Raw genomic sequence first — 20,505 nt, forward strand, 5'->3', positions numbered from 1 at the left:
ATACTTAGGAGGGTCCCAGAGACAAGGTTCTCTCGTATGTCAAGCACATACAACACGTTTTGAAGTTTCAACTCATTGCCAGAAGTCATCTTTAAAATTAGAGTGCATTTCCCCTTGATCTTGGAAGTTGCAGCATTGCCCATATAGAGTTTTTCTCCTTTCTCACAAGAAACCAACTTAGCAAATGAGTCATTGTACAACAAATATGGCGTGTGGCATAAGTATCAAGCCACCATTCTCTTGGATTTGAATCAACCAAGTTAACTTCAGAGACCACAACACATAGGTCAAGTTCATATACTTTATTGGAAATTTGTGTCACAACATTAGCCTCTTTTGTTCTGGACCATTTTGGAAGCCTACATTCGGATGACATATGTCCCATCTTATTGCAATTAAAGTGTTCCCCTTGGAATTTTTTCTTATTAGAAACACCGCCTTTTGGTCTTAGTTTAGACTCAATTTGAGCTTGCTTTCTTTTCTTGAAGTCCTTTTCTACTTCCACCACATTTGCCTTGGCAATGTTATGATTGGCTGTTTTGTTTAGCCTTTTAGCCACACATTGATTGTCTTCTTCAATTCGAAGTCTCACAATCAGATCTTCCATTGTCATTTCTTTTCTCTTATGCTTAAGATAATTCTTAAAGTCATTCCAAGAAGGCGCAAGTTTTTAATAATGGCCGCCACCTGAAAGGATTCACTTATAATCATCCCTTCTACGATAATACCATGAATGATCAGTTGGAATTATTGCATCTGATTCAGAACAGTTTTAGAATCAACCATTAAAAAATTTAAGAATTTGGCAACTAAGAATTTCTTAGCACCAACATCTTCAGTTTTGTATTTATGGTCCAATGATTCTCATAGTTCTTTAGCTATTTTCTTTACGTTGTATACTTCATAAAGTGCATCAGATAAACCATTCAAGATGTAGTTACAGCATAGGAAATCATAGTGCTTCTATGCTTCGGTAATGTTGAATGCAGTTGCAGCATCCACTTCATCCTCTCTAATAGTAGGAGGATCATCCTTAAAAAATTTGGTCAGATTCAATGTCGTCAAATAAAACAACATTTTATGTTGCCATGTTTTGAAATTCTCTCCATTGAATTTCGCAGGCTTTTCATTATAACTCATGGTCATAGGTAACTTTTGGCTCGCAACCTGAATCTTTGTAGCAACAATCGCATTAGATTGTGAATTGGATGAAGTATCAGATATTTTTCTGTAATCGGAATCAAAACTGAAATAATTAATATAATATGAAGCGAAATATATATTAACCTAAATATATTACCACAGTAATCTGTTTGAGATTGAACTACAACACAAGGAATCTGTCTTTAGATTTTGCATAATATTGAAAAATAGTGTTGTAGTATTATAATCTAAAAATTTCGTTTCATTAATAAAGTTTAAAAAATGTGAAATTAAAATAGAACATGTAATTGGATGGAACAGAATAAATACAAGTGAACAACAACAAACGTTCACAACAGTAAGCACAACCGAAGTGAACAATTGAACACAATCTTTGTCTTTATCTATCACCGGAAAATGATTTTGGAAGAATCAGAGAATTGAAAGGAAAATATTTGAAAGAAAATAGTAAAAAGTTGTGTGTTGAGATGTGTCACAACTTAGCCTTTATATAGGGAGAGGAATTTGTATTGAAAGGCCTTTAAATGAAATGACTTAACCATTTTATTAAAATTTATAACCTTTTGATCAAAAGGTTAACATGAAAAGACATGACTTTTGGGTGAAATGAAATAACTATTTGTTATGAAAAGACTTAATTATTTTTCATGAATAGTCATGATCAATTCATTCATATTTTTCCAACATCTTCCACATTTCATTATTGTTAATGGAGTAAGAAGAAATATACCTGGCAAATACAATAAGGTTCTTTCTACTGGAGGTTCAATTGTTACGGACTCATGTTTTCGTCTTGTCAAATTGGCCATAATAGTTTCCTCTCTTAGTCCAGTGCAAACATCCCCAATTTGTTCCTCCATCTCCAGCAGTTCTTACAAAATAAACGACAAGAGCTTTTAAAACCCTAAGTAATTTCCATTGGACTCAAAATATTTGAGTGTTACCACATAAGACATGTTATCGATGTCAAGCCGCATATCCTCGATAATATCAGGATCCTCAGGTATGCCATACAAATACGAAGGATTGATTACCATCACATCCTGCCATATATTTCATGGTGGTGCAAAATCAGTGTTAAACATTGATAATAATAGCTTTGATTTCTTTCGTTTTCAAAAAATGATATTAATAAACAAATAAAGCTTCAGTTTTACCTCCAGTCGTACGTCACCAGGCATACGTACAAGTCTAAAGGCACCGTGGACCTATTTTGGGAAAGGAATGGTAGTTTAGTTGCAGCCAGTAATAAGAGACAATCTACTTAAGGATGACACATAAACATCGTATTGTAGCAATTTATATAAATGGAAGCTATAGCTATGGGATTATAGTCTATGGAACAATACATCATATACCAATCTTCTCCTATGAGCTTGTATCTCAACTCTCCGGCTAAAACTCGGATGAACATGGGCAGGCCTGGCATTGCCACCTCTTATTGAAACGTCAATGTCTTGGGCATCAGGAGAAGCACCAGGAAGTATTGGACATAAACTCTCTCGTCTCCAGGAATCAGATAGACTGATCACAATATCTCGCCGTCTTTGTCCATATTGTGCAGCCGTATTTGGACTAGATGAGCTTATGGATGAATTTGGTAGATGCATGTTTAAACCCTCTTGGATTCTCAAAGAGGAGGCGTTTGTATTCTCATTGACCGAGTTCATGTTTGTTGGCACGTTTACCGAAGAAATAATCATATTATTTCTTGTGTTGTTTCCGAGGTTCTCTTCCTGTTGCAAAGTTTCTCTTACGTTTGCAGTATGATCAAGAGAGACAGAAGAACAACCAACCCATGACAGGTTTGTCCCATTCCAATAATGTTGCAGAGCTTGCGATGAGTTAGGGACTTGCACAGTTGGCTGCACGGTTGAATTTACTAGCACTGGCGCTGGTACTGAGCTTGTAAGGATAAAGGGGAGTTGGCCAGTTGGTTGTGCATTAGAATTTCTCGAGTTCCATGTCCACAAGTTTCTTTGAAAGTTATCAACTTGCCTAGCCTCAATTGGAATTTGATACAAGTTACAGGATGTTAGCAATGCAGCCCCAAGTCTTGAATGATCATTGAAGGAATTAGCTGCTACATTTAAGATGCTAACATTGTCTTGGGCAATAGTCCTTTCCTGTTGAGAATTCTGAGCTTCACGTGCAAAGCTTGAACCCAATTCAAGAGCCTTTCTTTTGCTTAAAAGCCTTCTTTTACCATCAACCGGAAGACCATCTGGACTTATATTTTCTTCAATAACATATCCAGCTACTCCTGAATGAATCATGACTGGACTCGAAGAACCACTGGAGTTTTGAATGTTATCACCACCTGTTGTTGCTCCTGCTCGAAGAAGGTGTAATGATATGTATGGTCCATTTCTCTTACTTGCATCAAAGCTATGTTGGAGGGGAACAGAATCGGCCACTACCGATGGTTCGATCGGGCCATTATCGGTGACCCTGTTATTATTTTGTATAAGAGGATTAAATCTTGGTTCAGACCTTTGCGTCGTGACAATCTGATCACCGAAAGGCTAAAGCCAAAGGTCATCACCCAAGAATTGAGCAAAACTGACATGGTTTTGGGTATCGATACCAGAACTGGTTTGACCAATCTCTCTCTTGGAAGTGTGTCCATCAGGAACCACATTATGTTGATCAGAACCAACATCACCATTGGAGTCAAAGTTTCCAATTTGAAAAGGATTGGAGCTATTGCCTTGACCTTGACGGTTCATTCTTGCCTCAAATTCCTGTAAACAAATAATCCAAAAATTGACTTAGAAATAAAGTAATAACCTAGTTTAGTACAAGTGCAACGTGACAATATAAGATATGCATGATATCTGGATAAATAAGATTTTTGTGCAAAGCAAAGCAGGTATTTGTTGCATTATAAGCTTCTTGTTTTTCTTTTTCTTTCCTACTTTGTTCTTCGTGTCTTGAAACTTCTCAAATTAACCTAAATATGAGATTTAAATAGCGTCCCCCCGACCGCAATAGCATCTCTTGTCTTTCGATATTGTTATTGTATGACCGTAATCACTGAAATAGAGTTCGTTATGTTCGCAACCACGATATACACAATGCGACCGCAACCACAATTTAAATTCCTTTCCTAATTCAAATCAAACTAACTAGTGGTTTTTAGCTTTAGCCTAGATTCTCTTGTCATTCTCAAATAAACCTAAATAATGGATTTAAATAGCAGTCTGCGCCCGCAATAGCGGTTTGATAACGTTATTGTATGACTACAATAACCGCAATCACCAGAATAGGTCCCGCTACGTTCAGAATCGCGATATACGCAGCACAATTGAAAATGTGACCATAATCTGAATTTAAATCCCTTACCTAATTCAAATCAAACTAACTAATGTTTCTAACTTTAGCCTAGATTCTCTAGTCGTTCTCAATGTTTGGACATTCAAAACAACAATAATTATTACTTATATTTTTACATGACAAAGACAAAAATAACATGATTTGATTGTTCTTTTAAAGAAGGAATTGTTGGATATTGAATTTAAATTTTTAAAATATTTTTAATCAATTTTTTATTTTATTTTAATGAACGTAGTAGTCATGCATGAATATACTTAACTAGGATACTGCCCACACTAATAGTGACTTTCAACATTTATATAAAATGTTGTTTGAAGCGAATTTCATGGTTGTTGGTTTGAGTTGAGTGTCTGAGAATGCCTTATTGATTTTGGTCGATGGTTGTTGGATTTGTTACTCCTTTAGATGTAGTTTTTTCCTAGTTAGAAAGGTTTTTAATGAGGTATACAACTTAGATTTTGAGATTGTTGTTTAATTCCTTAATACAACATTTATATAAAATGTTGTATGCGATTTAGCATTATATGTAAGTGAATGAAAGTCATACAAGTATAAAACAAGTGTGTTCATTTTTTCCCTAATGGTTGTTTCTTTCCCACAATATTATTTCTCTTTCTATCTTTAGTTTTAAAAGGCAGAAGGCGTATTGAGACGCAAAGGGTCCCTGAAGCCTAGACGCAAGGCGCAAGGTGAAGGCACAATTCTTTCAGAGGTTAGACATACTAAAAGGTTTATAAGTCAAATCTAGATCATATCCACACTCGTTAACCACAGGTTCAATCATGAATAACTTAATTTCTTCCTCATACTCTATTCCGTCACCATTGCTTGTCGCCTTCTCAAGAGTCAATACCTATTACCACCATTCACGAGACTCATTGCTTGTCCCATGTGTTAATATGTTAGGAAGTTATTGTAGCCCTAATTTTACTTGTTGGGCCAAACCAATAATATTGACATGCCCAATCAAGGTTATATAAAACTAGTTTTGCTTAGTTTTACAACAATCGACCTCCTCTTTTTTGTCTATTGATATAGAGTTGGATTCATGCATTATACAACATGGAAATGTGTGCAGTCTCCTCACTTGGGTCAACTCTTTAACTCCTGCCATTAATGTGGCTTGTGTATTTACACATCACTGTTGGATTCACGCATTAAACAATAAGGAAATGTGTGCAGTCTCCACGCTTGGATCAACGCCTTGACTACTGCTATTAATGTGGCTTGTGTATTCACACATGATTGTTGCTTAGTAAATTTATCTGTTTATTCTGCTCATATCTCATTTCTTCTCATTCCACTGTGTAGTCTCAATTTACTTTGTCTCTTTGAGTTTCTTTTCTGTATAAACTCTTGATGATATTTATTAGCTGAGTAGTGTTTTTATCCCTTATCCATAAGATAGCATAAACCTACGTATGGATCTTAGCACACGTCTAGGAGGGCTTCCCATTTTGTGTTGTGCCTATCTCTCCAAAGACATTTCACTCTGTGTCCACCTGTGCCTGGCGCTTAGCGTGCACCTGGGAGCAGGGTTTCAAATCGCGGTCGTGGTCGTATTTTCGGTTATTTGGGATTTACCGTGATTGCGGCCGTCGCGGGCGCTATTGCGGCCGTCGCGGACGCTATTGCGGTCGTCGTAGGTTACTCGAACGGTGGTGAAACCGCTATATCGCGGCTGAAATCGCGATCGCGGACCGTTTTTTAAAACCCTGTCTGGGAGGGCTTCCCGTTTTGCGTTACGCCTATACCTCCAAAGGGATTTTTCTCTGCGCCTACCTGCACATGACGCTTAGCAAACGCCTGGGAGGGTTTCCCGTTTTATGTTGCGCCTCTCTCCAAAGGCACTTACTCTGCGCTTAGCGTGTGTAGTCGCCTTTTTGAAAACTAAGCTTCTATCTCCTCCTCAAAAATTAGTATTAGAGCTTAATTCGATAATTAGAGAAAATGAACAACAATAGAATGATGTCATTTTATTTTTTTCCTTATAAAAGATAACCATGAAAATTAATGTCTTCCTATAAAGGTTCTACTTGGACTTTGAACTTAAAAATATTTCTAACATTAAAGAGTATAGTATCGTCATTCTAATAATATCTAATTGAGTTCAAATGTTAGTGTAAAAGGATAAAAGAACCAAAGTGTCCTTTCATGAACCCTAAACTTACATAATATATTGTCAATAAAGGAGAAATTTAAGTTTGTGAAAATTTAAGATCAAGTGATAGATATTTTTATAAAATCTTTCAAGGTTAAACATTTTTGAAAAGTGCGTAAAAAAGTTGTTATGATAAAAAAATCAAATTAAGTAGTGATGGGTATTGTAATTTGAAATATTAGAATATTTTTGTCTATTTATTTTTATGTATTTGTGTTTAATATATGCTTTTAGAATAGACGAATGAAGTAATCATAATAATCAATCTGTATAAATTATCATTTATCATCCATCACTTCTGCCTAGCAGAAGTTAACAATTACATGATATACTTCAGTTCCAATGCAAATCTGCATGCAGATAGAGCATTTAACTAATCAGTCTAAAGATGATTGTTTACAGGGATGGATCGAAAGGTGTTGGGATGCGGTCTATCTCTTAGAAATTTCAAATTCCTTTATATTTTATAACTCTTGATCTATTTTCAAGACGAAATCAATGTAATATTCACACATTTATCAAAGTTAATGTGCCAAGCTCACTGCAATCTTAACTATCTTGTTAGCCTTAGATTATGCAAGAGGTCTATAAAATTATAGGCACGTATCAAACTTTTCAAGTCACAATTAAGCATACATATAATGCATAAAATAAGTATATGAGAAAACACATTGCAACTGCAATCAAATTGCCGGTGAGTGATTTTATAAAACCAAGTTAAAAAAAAGGATGAAAGAGGGCAGATTAAAAACAAAGAAGATTGAACGCAAACTCAATCGGAAGTTTTGAATCATATATAAAACCAAGCGTCTCAAAGAGTATATCTTATAACTCTTTAGGAAAAAAAGAACTCAAGCAACAAAATCCATACTGATACCATAAAATCAAATTCCATTCATGAACATACACAAAAGTTAAATGGAAAAAACAAAGTTTTAAAACCAAATGACTTGACACAAAGGAAGATCGAAGAAAAGGGTTTGTACCGAAAGCGACGATGGAAACATGAAGTGAAGTCCTTTAAGCAAACAAACACGACTCTATGAACATCCACAGATTCCTTTAGGTTTTGGTTTCTGCTCTCTCTTTTGTTTTTTCACTCGATACTTATATGAGACTTTATTTTTAGTGCAATGCGAGGTAAGTGGTTATCTGGTGTTTAATGACAAGAGTGAAAGACAGGAGAGAAATGCATGTTTTTGGAGATATTTAAGCGAACTTTCCAATGAAGGATTGGAGTCATTATTACAAAGGAACAAGAGACAAGTATGGTAGTAAGCAGGTGTCATGGTCAGCGTCAAAACATAGTTTCTTGAGATTTTGCAATGGAATAATCACTCTAATTATTTTTTTATCAGGATTTCCTCAAAACATGGTCGCCCGATAGTTTCTTGAGTTTGTGGTTTTTGCTTTCCCTCTCTCTCATTAATCTGGTCGTTTCGAACTTTCCTTAATAGCCGATTTCTCTTTAATTATGAGTGAGTAGATTTATTTATTTATTTATTTATTTATCGAGTTAATTGCATCATACGTCTTCAAATTATGACTCATTTTAAATTGATCTTTAAATTATTAAATGTTTTAATTTCATCCCAAAATTATGAGTATCATTCTAAATTAGTCTTAAAACTTTTGAACATTTCATTTTCATCCCAAATTATGACATACATTCTAAATTGGTCCCCAGACTTTTTGAACATTCCAATGTCATCCCAAACTATATGTAAATATTATTCACATCCCTTGTTAATAAAATCATTAGGCCAAGTTATATTATTATATGTTGCAAAAGAAAATTTTAGGTTAAACTATGGTTAATTACATATTTGGATGAATTTAGGGATGAAATTAGAATATTCAAAAGTTTAAAGACCAATTTAAAATGATGATTATAATTTGGGGACATATGACACAATTAACACTTATTTATCGATGTATTTACTTCGGCTTTATTATTCGAATATATCAATTTATAATTTTTTTATAAATATAATATCTCTGAAAATTATTTATGAAAACGACACCTAATTTTATCACGTATAATAATGGTGTGTGTTATCAACCATGCATTCAAAAAGCACATTTCATAAAAAAAAATCATTATGTTCGATGATAATTCAATTAACAAATGTCTCAATTCATCTTAAAGATGTGACAAACCCATCATGTTTCCCAACCAATCCCTGCCCCTCTGTTTTTCTGAGCAGTCCTTTGCCTTCACTATCCCTAAATCTCCTCCAACAATGATAAAAATACAGATTAAGCAAGGCACATTAGTCATTAGAAGATTGTGACTTAAGAGTTATCATTCCATTTTCACACAATTTCACATTAGGCTTGGATAACAAACTATCGATTCTTTACTCACTTACGATTTCTAATTCTTAGAGATATTTTTTAATTTTTAATACTTATGGGTTATCTGTATTAACAATCGAAATAATGACCCTTTATAGGCCCATTCATTTTTATGGGCCATTCGAATTGGAATTCAAACTTTGACTTTTGAATAAAGAATTATCGATATATACTAGGCAGAGGGTATCAATACTCAACCCTTGGGTATCAATACTCATCTCGAGTATCGATACCAAATTTAAGCTCGACGTTCCAATAAATTTCATGGGTATCGATACCCCCATACGAGTATTGATACTCACCCCTTGGGTATCAATACTCACCTTAAGTACCGATATCATTTTTAACTTCGATGTTTGAATAAATACCCTCGGTATCGATACTTACAAGAAAAATATCAATACTCTAAGCCAATTTACGTAAATTTCTTCACACATTCAAAGGATATCAGTGATGTTCTTTGAGTATTGATACCAAAGCCCAAAAATGGTTATTTTCAAGCTCGAAAGTCACTCTAAATCCCCTCTAATTTGAGTCATACTTTATTTTTAAAGCTTATAAGTGTTATTTAAGATCATTTAGCATATTTAAAACACATGTTAACGCACAAATGACACAAACTGAATCCAAAGCATGCATATACACTTGAAACACTTAACATGCTCAAACAACCAACAAAATATCACATATAGGAAACACATGTAGAACCTGAAAATTCAATGTGTGCTATCTTAATTCTTGTAACCCGAAATGAATCTGCTTGATCAACTTCCACCAAGTTTCTTCTTCCATTTGGGACTATAATGCTCTCCAACCTCTTGCACTAATCATATAAGTACAAAATGAATTACTAACAAAGATATCAGCTTAGTAGGATCATAATAATGCATCTAGGATACAAAAACAAGATTAAATTAATTGATCTAACTATTGAGTTTAAAACCTCCCTAAAACCCTTCTTTACCAAAAACATGGAAGATTTGGAGCTCTCTATCAAACTCAAGAAGAGGATGTTTCAATCCTCACCTTCCAAATTTTTAATGAATTCTTAACACAATAAAGTTGATACCTTTGGTGTTACAAGGATAAGTTGGAGAAGGGAGAAAATTAGAGAATTGAGGCAGGAAATGAACACAAAAGAAAAGGGATAAATATTTTTAGCATTTCCCTTTTTCTTTTTCCTAGACGACCTCACCCAAACTAATGAAAATCAACTTTTGAAACATTCAATGGTCTAATTACACGTTAGGTCCTCCCTTATTAGCTTTCAATTTAAAAATCTCCCCTTTATTGTTATTTTGGTCCCAAAAATTCTAATTACTCAATCACGTGGGTTCTTAGATCTCTTAGGTCAAATCATATCTGTTGACCCAAAAAATTTGGGGTGTTACATTACCATGAAAAAAAATGCATCATCGATCACTTCTACGTCAATAGGGTCCCTAATATAGGTGACATTGATTACATTCAAGATTTCCCCATATTAATTATTCTTCAAAATGATTGTTATCATCCTTGTTTTTAATATTGTTGATAGTATCTCTTACATTGTCGGCATTAATTTGTGTAAATCAAATGACTTGAATAATCAGTGCGCCTCATTTGTATGATGATGGATGGCATGTGAATAATAACGAATGAACATACGTATAATAAAAAATCTCATTGATGACTGCAAGCTATGAAAATCTATAACGTGTCATCTATGAATATGTCATTGTTAGTTGGATTGAGAGTGGTGGTACTAGTAGAGGAATATTACTTGTTAACAATGATGCTTGTAAAGAAAATATCAACTCCCATAGTATTGTGTATAATAATCTTGTGTCGAAATTCGAATAAGTAAAACCATGTGTAGTGAATACTTTATCTGTATTGATTAAATGTTAGTGTCATTGATGGTTTCTGTTGTTGTGGTTTGGATGGTGTTGATGATGATGAGTCGAAAGGGTTTGCTTTTCCTCGATTATTTGGGGTACGATGTTGCTGCATCGATGTATATTTTTCCATATGTTGATTCATGATATGTAATCACTCGAAACCGTCATATCTTGACTTAAAATAAATTAATGATCATGTATAAGACTATATCGTTGGTCCCACATCGCTAACCAGTTCATGTGCTTTTTCCTCTAATCAACTTTTGTCTTTTCTGTTCTGTTAAATCTATACAAGTTGTTTGTGTTAGTAACTAGTCCAAAATAAATAGTACCAACCCAAAATGTAATAACATGCGATCACTCAAATGTCCCTTAATAATTTCTTAATATATAAGAAGAAGCACTACATGCCATCATAGATCGAAGAGCTGATTTGATATATCATGAATGCAGTGATCAAGCATCAGACGGAATGTATTGCTACCTCTTCCTCCTTCCACCATTCTATAAGCAAATGCTTGTGGGTTCTTCTAATGGACCACACATCTTATGTGATGGAAGTCTTCAATTCATGATTTATATTCGGCTTCCAAACAATCTACAAAAAATATTTTTATCATTCATCGTAAACTTATAAATAAATTTATAATTATTACGATAATGGTAAGAAACTTCTAATTATTAATATGTACCTCTAGTCTCACTTTTGGACTGATTATTGATATGATCAAGCTCGTCCAAAATATCATAATGACTTATTTTGCATCAAATAAAAAATAAAATTACCTAGTTATGAGAGGGAAGGATAATGGCATGTTAACATGAGAGCATAGGAAAGGCACATGATACTACACTCATGACTGAAAAAGTAATATACATCTACCAATGACAGTTTTTAATGGATTAATCGCTTTACACATTCTCTAAAAAGAAATGTGATAAGTTCTTAATTTAGTTAATATTTTGCTTTAAAATTACTCCTTAATCATTGGTTTTTGTGGCTTATTTGTTCGTTTTCATTCATTTTCTGTGCTGGACGTCAGATTCTGGATATTGCACTAAAATGAAAGAATTCTGTAGTTTTTTTATTTTAAGAATCAAAGTTGGATTAGTGGGCATGAAACATCCGACGAGGCGATGATGTCAGCACCTTCTAGAAGATATAACCATTGTTTCTAGAAGAACGAAAGGATTAGCCGCACGTTTCTAGAATACAGATTTGGATTAAACTCAAGTTGTATTTTAGTTTAAATAGATGTTAGTATTTCAATTAGGATTTAGGATATTATTTTAAATAGTATTTTAGTTTATCTTTGTTTTATGTATTTTAGTTTATATAGTTTTAAGTGTTTTTATTAGGATAAAATATATCATTTTAGGAATTCTTTTGCTTATTTTTAGGTATTTGAAGGCTATAAATACCCTCTAAGGGTGAGCCTATAAACATATCTCTCTCATTTGAGAACTAAATCTTCTTTTTCTCTCTAGTTTCTCTCTTTTTTTCTCACACTTCTTTATTTTCTTTTAAATTTCATTTTCAATAATTATGCTAAGTATGACTTTGGTCATCCTTAACTAATTTTCTTTTAAGTCGAAGGCTAAAGCGAAGACTCAATTCCAAATGTGAGAATTGTAAGGTACTTAAATCGCTTTGGATTTCTCTCTATTTTCTGAGCTTACTTTTCAAATCAAAACGATTTCGACATTGGTCCTGATGTTGTTCTGGTTAATGTTTGAAGAAGGATTTGCTTATCGAAGCATATTCAACTTCCCGATAACACACTTAGCAAAATTGTTTGCTAAGAAGAAACTGAGATCTGAATCAATTATTGTTGAAACGACACAATCCGAGTTAGCAACGAAGAATTGTCCTTGTAAGCCGACGTGAATCTTGAAATAAAAATTTGTTTTGATGATCCGAGGAATTTGAGGCAAAACTGAAGTCTGAGGCTGCTTTTACTATAAGTTTCTCTTTATCTCAATCTCTTTAGATTATTTATTTAATTATTTTCTTTTATTTAATTATTATCTTTTATTTAAAAACAACTTTAAAAAAAACCCTTTTTATCTTTACTACTATTATTTATTAATTTATTATTTTCCCTTTTTATTTATTATTACTTATTTTATTATATTTTCTTTTTAAATTATCATTATTTATTTTATTTCAAACTTCATCTGAAATTCTATCTTCTAAATCAAAGAGTTTTACTAAATCATAAAAACCATAGTCCCTGTTGATCGACCATGCTTCTCTATACTACATTTTCCTTTCTATTTATTAAGAAGCGAAAATTATTTTGATAGCAAAACGACGGTTATCAAATTGGCGCCGTTGTCAGGGACTAACAACAAGTACTAATTTATTTTTCTAGTTTTTGATTTATGACCAGAAGAAACCCATGTGAATTAGCAGATCTAGATCCGGCGATCGAAGCACGAGCACGAATAATCCAGACACAAACGCTTCGAGAAAAAAGAAAAAGACAAGAAGAACAAGAGAAAAGTTTAGAAATATAATAAAATCCGGAGACTAACTCTGAAGAAGACGCATACAACATCCCGATGACAGAAGAAGAACAAACAATCCGAGAGCTAGCCACAGCTCCTGTCACTCAGACGCCATTATGCATCAATTTTCCTAGTGGCGGGACTCCGTTTCAATTAAAGATGGGACCCATTCATCTTCTTCACATCTTCCACGGATTTCCCTCTGAAGATCCGCACAAATATTTGTTGGAATTCCATAAGGTTTGCACTAGCATGAAACTACAGGGAGTTACCGAAGATCAAATTAAATTGAGAGCTTTCCTTTTTCTCTTTAGCCGACTTGGCTAAAGATTGGTTATTTTATTTACCTCCAAATTCAGTTAATTCATGGGTTGACATGAATCGAATTTTTCTTGACAGGTTCTTTCCAGCGGAAAAAGTAAGTTAGTTACGAAGGAGCATTCTTTCCATTCAACAAAAGACCGAAGAAAGTCTTTATGACTATTGGGAACGATTTGAAAAACTTTGCACAAATTGTCCGCAACAAGGATTAAGTGAGCAAACGTTACTTCAATACTTTTATTAGGGCCTTTTACTAATGGAGATGAAAATGGTGGATGCCGCTAGTGGAGGAGCATTAGTCAACATGACCCAAACAACAGCAAGGGAATTGATTTCAACCATGACAGCCAACTCTCAACGGTTTTCAAGTGTATGTGGGATATGCACAAAGCTAGACTATCCGACGGATTGCTGCCCGCTGATACAAGAAGGAGGCAATGCATAAATCAATGTAATAGGGAACTTCCCAGGTCCTCCACAAAGACAATACAACTCATACAACAATACTTATAATCCAGAATGGCGAGACCACCCAAACTTTAGCAATGCAGCAAATCAAAGACCAATTTATCAACCAAGGCCTCCTTCTCAACAACAAACGCAAAAACCATCATTAGAGGAACTCATAGGAAAGTTAGCAATTTCACAAGAAAAGTTCATTGCATCCCAGGAAAAATTCCAAAGCTGAACCGAAACACATCTTCAAGAGTTAGATAACCAAGTAAGCCGACTAGCTCAAATTGTGGGAAAATTAATATCACAAGGAAGACTACCTTCTCAAATAGAGTTAAATTTGAGAGAGAATGTTAGTGCCATAACACCCCGAATTGGATCAATTATCTAACCTAAAGTTCTAGCAGAAAAAGCTGCACATCAGAAAGAACAAGAGGACACGCCACCTTCAGAAATACAAGGTACGTCTGACTCACAACTTTCTCTTTCTTCTCATGAAATCACACCACCACCCTTCCCATCAAGGTTGATGAAGCTTGATAAAAAAGTAGAAGAAAGGGAAATCTTAGAGGTGTTCCAAAAAGTTCAAATCAACATACCTCTTCTTGAAGTAATTAGACAAATACCAAGGTATGCTCAATTTTTTAAAAGAACTTTGCACTACAAAAAGAAAATTAATGGGGCATGAAAAGGTAAATTTGGGAGAACATGTCTCTGCAATTTTTCAATGAAAGCTCCCAACAAAGATGAAGGATCAAGGTATGTTCGCTATACCTTGCAAAATAGGTGATTTTAAAATTAAACATGCAATGTGTGACTTAGGAACTTCAATCAATGTTATGCCATTTTCTATTTATAAAATGATTACTAACGAGCCTCTGAAGGAAACAAGAATAACCATACAGTTGGTTGATCGATTTGTTATCTACCCAGTGGGAGTAATGGAAATGTCTTAGTGAAGGTCGATGTATTATTTTTTCCTGCAGATTTTTATGTCATTGACATGGAACATGATAGGTCGGATTCTTATTTCGAGGTTCTTAGGCCGACCCTTCCTAAGCACCGATGTTAGAAGTGGTATACTAACAATGGAATTTGATGGTGAGATCATTGAATTTGATGTTTACAAAGCAATGAAATGCCCTAATCATGTTGAAAGAATTAATTATGTTGATGTTATATATCCTTTAATTGATGAATATATTGAATCTAATTTTTCTTATGATCTTTTTAAGGATCCTAAACTTTTTCACGAAGAGAAAGAAAGGGAGTTTGAAAATATTAATTCAATCAATTATGATTTATCTTTATCTTTATCTTCATCTAAAACTAAAATTTTACATTTTGTTTTGCATGCACCTGAGGTAGAATTGAAGCAATTACTGGAACATTTGAAATATGCCTTTTTGGGCAAAAATGGAACCTTACCAGTGATCATCTCAAGTAAATTGTCCGAAGGAGAAGAGGAAGCTTTGGTAGCAGTGTTGCGCTCTCACAAAGAAGCCATAGAATGGACTTTTGTCGACATTAAAGGATTAAGTCCCTCGACTTGCATCCACAAGATCAAAGTCAAAGAAGCAGCAAAGGCATCACGAGAAGGACAATGCCAATTAAATCCACTAATGATGGAAGTAGTAAAGAAATAAATTAAAAAACTCTTTGATGCTGAAGTAATCTATATGATATCGGATAGTAATTGGGTAAGTCTGATTCATGTGGTTCCCAAGAAAACGGGAGTCAGAGTGGTCAAAAATCAAGAAGGGGAGTTAATGCCAACAAGAGGTCAAAATGGATGGCGAGTTTGTATTTATTACAAGAAGCTGAACTCTCTTACACGAAAAGATCATTTTCCTCTTCCTTTTATAGACCAAATGATTGAAAGATTAGATGGGAAACTCGTTATTATTGCCTTGATAGTTTTTAGGTTTTTTCCAAATCCTAGTAGCGCTAGAGGATAAAGAAAATACGAATTTTACTTGTCCCTTTGGTATATTTGCATATAGACGAATGCTCTTTGGTCTTTGTAATGCACCGACCACCTTCCAAAATGCATGTTAAGTATATTTTTCGACTATGTGGAGAAAGGAATTGAAGTCTTTATGGATGACTTTACGGTTTATGGTAATTCTTTTAATGAATGTCTTGATAATTTAACTAATGTGCTTAAAAGATGCTTAGAATATAACCTTGTTTTAAACTATGAAAATGTCATTTTATGGTTGATAAAGGGTTAATTTTAGGTCATATTATTTCCTCAAAATGGATTACGGTTGATAAAGCTAAAACATATATTATACACTCACTTCCTTACCCCACATCTGTGAGGGAAATTCGTTCTTTTCTTGTCCATACAGGATTTTACTTCAGGTTTATTAAAGACTTTTCGAATATAGCACAACCTGTATGCAATCTTCTTCAAAAAGATCAAGACTTTAATTTTGATTCAAAATACAAGGAGTATTTCGATTCATTAAAGGAAAAGCTTATTTCAGCTCTAATTGTTCAACCACTAGATTGGAATTACGCCTTTGATCATATGTGTGATGCATCGGATACTAGCGTTGGAGCCATTCACGGCCAGAAAATAGGGAAAGAGCCACATGACATAGCCTATGCATCCCGAACTTTGGACTCGGCTCAGAAAAATTATTCAACTAAGGAAAAAAACTTTTTGCTATAATTTTTGTTTTAGAAAAATTTATAACTTATTTGCTTGGCACTAAAATTAGTTTTTTACTAATCATGCAATTATAAGATATTTAATGAGCAAAAAGGAAGCAAAACCAATGCTTATCCGATGGATCGTGCTTTTGCAAGAGTTTAACTTGGAAATTAAAGACAAAAACGGAAACAAAAATCTAGTAGCATATCACTTGAGTCGAATTCTCCTTCCCACATCCGAACCACCAATTAGAGAAGATTTTTCTGAAGAAAAACTGAACCCCATGGTTTGTGGACATTGTTAATTATTTGGCCACAGGTAAGTTACTGCTAGGAGCTAAAATTAATCGAATTAAGCGAGAATCCTGATACTATATTTGGGACGATCCTTATTTATGGAAGCACTTCTCGGATCAGGTAATTCGATGATGTATTACCGAAATTGAGGTAAATTCAATTTTATAATTTTGTCATTCTTACTCTTGTGGTGGTCATTTTGGGCCAAAACGTACAACCCATAAAATTTTTGAATGTGGTTTCTTTTGGCCTAACATCTTTCGGGAATCTTATCTATTTTGTAAAACTTGTGAAATATGTCAACGTACATGTAATTTAAGTTGTAGGAATGAAATGCCACTTAATTCTATACAAGTTTGTGAAATTTCTTATGTTTTGGGAATATAATATATGGGTCATTTTATTTCGTCATTTGGAAATACTTATATTATTTTAGCTTTAGATTATGTTTCTAAATGGGTGGAAGCTAAATCCACTCAGAATAATGATGCTAAAACTATAGTTTTGTTGTTGTTGAAAAATACTATTTTTCCTGGTTTGGCACACCAAGGGCTATAATAAGCGACAAAGGAACACATTTCATAAACCGAGTGATCAAATTATTGATGAAGAAATTTCGAGTAACTCAAAGAATTGCTACCGCTTATCATCCACAAACAAATGAACAGGCCAAAGTATCAAATCAGGAAATTAAAACAATTCTTGAAAAAATTGTTAAACCGGACCAAAAGGATTGGAGTTTAAAATTACTTGATTCACTTTGGGCATATTGAACCGCTTATAAAGGTTCCATTAGGATGTCACCATACCAGCTTGTTTTCGATAAACCATGTCATTTACCAGTTGAGTTAGAACATCGGGCTTACTGTCCGTTAAACAGTGTAACATGGACTTGGATGCAATTAGTGAAGCTTGGAAATTGCACATTCAAGAACTTGAAGAAATCCGAAGAAATTCCTGTGACAGTGCTCGGATATTTAAAGAAAAAAAAAGAATTTCATGATAGTAGAATTTCTTTTAAAACTTTTTCTGCCGATCAAAATGTTTTATTATTTAACTCCAAATTTAAACTTTTTGCACGAAAACTCAAATCAAAATGGCTCGGACCGTTTAGAGATACTCAAGTATTTCCTCACGGTGCTGTTGAAATTGAAGATAAATAAGGAGTATGATTTAAAGTTAATGATCAAAGATGGAAGCTGTATTATGAAAATGCTCCGGTTGGTCTAATTGAAAAAATCAATTTAGATGAACCCAAACTCTGAAAATTCAGGTCGTCGAGCTAACGACGTTAAACAAAAGCGCTTGATGGGAGGCAACCCATTTCGTTCTATTTTTATTTTATTTCAGTTTATTTTCATTTTATTTCATTTTATTTTTATTTTTAGCAAACTTTATTTCATTCTATTTATTTAATTTAATTTAATTTAATTTATTTTATTTTTTCTGAACATATCCAAATTTCGATCGAAAATTTGACGAAAAAAATGTTCACGTCTGGAAGTAGAAGGAGGCGCACGTTAGCAAAGCCCAACCCCCAAGAGGCGCACGTTAGCAAACCCCCCCAATTTTGGTTGTTCCCTCCTCTGTCGAAAATTACAAGTTTAGAAACACTTTTTTTTCAAATTTATTCATTGTGGGCCCCACCTTATCTATCACCATCCCAACTTTTAGAATTCTAAACCAATCCCAACACTTTCTCTTTCCAACTTTTTAGTTTGACCAAAACTAAAATTCTTTTCTCCACTTTTATTTCCCAAGTGATAACCCCCCAAACAACCTCACATCTTCATTTGTCTTGCATTCAATGCCTCGCTACCTCATTTCTTTTTCCCTTCGAACATCCACCATACATAAACCCGAAACCGTCGTTCAACACCTCATTGTCAGTTTCAACACTCGTCACCTCCTCCACAAGCCAATTACTCCACTCCTTTTCTCCATGGTAAGAACATGTAACCAAGAAAACCAAGGAGCTCCACCATCGCTCAACATTGGAGGGAGCCGCCGCTACATCGCGCCGGTTGTTGTCGATATTCCAAGTGATTCCGACCCTCTTCCCACGCCACCACCTCCTCAACGGGTGCACGAAGTCCGCAAAGATCACCGCCAATGACGACAACCCGTACACCCGAGACTGCCAACTTCCCTCCATCGTTCGATCGTTCTTCCTTTAACCGATACGCTACCAGATCGAGCATTGTACGACCATCCAACCCATCATCATTAACAACCCCAACGTTTTACTCTAGGTCGTCAGGTTCAGGAACATGTTCGACACCGAACGTGGAGTCTCCGCCATTTACTACACTTGAACAACCCGAGGTAAATTTTGAACCTGTCGATATTGAACCATTACTAATGTGGCATCCTATTTTTGGTTATTCTGAAGATTTTAGGAACGGATTCAATTTTTCAGATGGTGTACCACCACAACTGAGTCCTGTATCCTCGTATGGATCCGCGCCTTCACGACCATGCCACTCGACCAGGAAACCACAACCTACATCCTATAAAGTAGGCTCGGACGAAACCGAAAGACCATTGGACGAGACCTTTGATCCTTTCGATGAAAAGAATCGAAGAGGCCGAATATATTCGGTGGCACCTGAGATGTCATTGCAAGGATATCTCGATTTTAATGATGACGACGCAAGGGGTTTCTATAGCATTCGTCATCGCAGGTTTCAAGTGTGTAAGTATATTCCATCGCATACACTAGACACTTTACATTTACGTGATGTTGTGATGCGTTATTTCAATGCTATTGGTTGGACTCCTTATTCAAACATTAGATGCGATACTTACTATTAATTGGTTTTTGAGTTCTATATCACTTTTTTGTTTCAGCAGCGTCGTGCTATATCTATAAATACACCTGACGTTATTACTTTTCGGATACTAGGATAATATTTTAGGATGTCGTTGAATGCTTTCAATTTTCTATGGGGTTCATGACTGATGTCACAGACCATGATTATCTGACATTTTTGCGTGAGATTCCACAGAATTTTAACACTGATATGGCTTATGAGGCACTTATAGGTTACCCAAGTATTCAATTCGATGCACGCATTACCAAAGCGTGGCATATTCACGACCCCGCTCTCTGCTACATACGCCGATTCCTTTCCTACAACTATTCATGTCGTAATGATACTACCTCCTATTTGAGTAAGGTTGAATTACTTTTCTTATGGTGCATACAAACCGACATGAAGGGAAACTTAGGATATTGGTTCACTCGAGCTTTTACGTAAGTTGTACGAACCAATCGACCCTTGATTCTCGAACCTTATAATACATATTTAGCATCTCGTTTATTTCCATTAACCTTTGATACTGTAAATTTCACTTATGCTT

At 34.6% G+C, this 20,505-nt stretch overlaps 1 protein-coding gene across 1 annotated transcript; it reads right to left on the minus strand.

The window, feature by feature from the left end:
* Positions 1-963: 963 nt before the first annotated feature.
* Positions 964-19,297, minus strand: LOC120199474. Its single transcript, XM_039200536.1, has 6 exons — positions 18,962-19,297; positions 3,732-3,908; positions 2,523-3,689; positions 2,322-2,372; positions 2,109-2,207; positions 964-1,032 (listed from the first exon to the last, which is right to left on the minus strand). Exons 1-6 carry the CDS (start codon positions 19,295-19,297, stop codon positions 964-966), a joined length of 1,899 nt encoding a protein of 632 aa, XP_039056467.1.
* Positions 19,298-20,505: the final 1,208 nt, after the last annotated feature.

This window comes from Hibiscus syriacus, unplaced genomic scaffold, assembly GCF_006381635.1.
Source record: "Hibiscus syriacus cultivar Baekdansim isolate YM2019G1 unplaced genomic scaffold, ASM638163v2 tig00000340_pilon, whole genome shotgun sequence".
In the NCBI taxonomy this organism is placed as follows: Eukaryota; Viridiplantae; Streptophyta; class Magnoliopsida; order Malvales; family Malvaceae; genus Hibiscus; species Hibiscus syriacus.

Excerpts from the sequence above, each read along its gene's own strand:
- LOC120199474 (XM_039200536.1), bottom strand. The coding sequence starts at position 19,297 with ATGGAGGGAAGTTGGCAGTCTCGGGTGTACGGGTTGTCGTCATTGGCG. Across the intron at positions 2,373-2,522 it reads AAGCTCATAGGAGAAGATTG|GTCCACGGTGCCTTTAGACT; the intron begins GTATATGATGTA and ends TTCCCAAAATAG. Across the intron at positions 2,208-2,321 it reads CTGGTGACGTACGACTGGAG|GATGTGATGGTAATCAATCC; the intron begins GTAAAACTGAAG and ends AATATATGGCAG.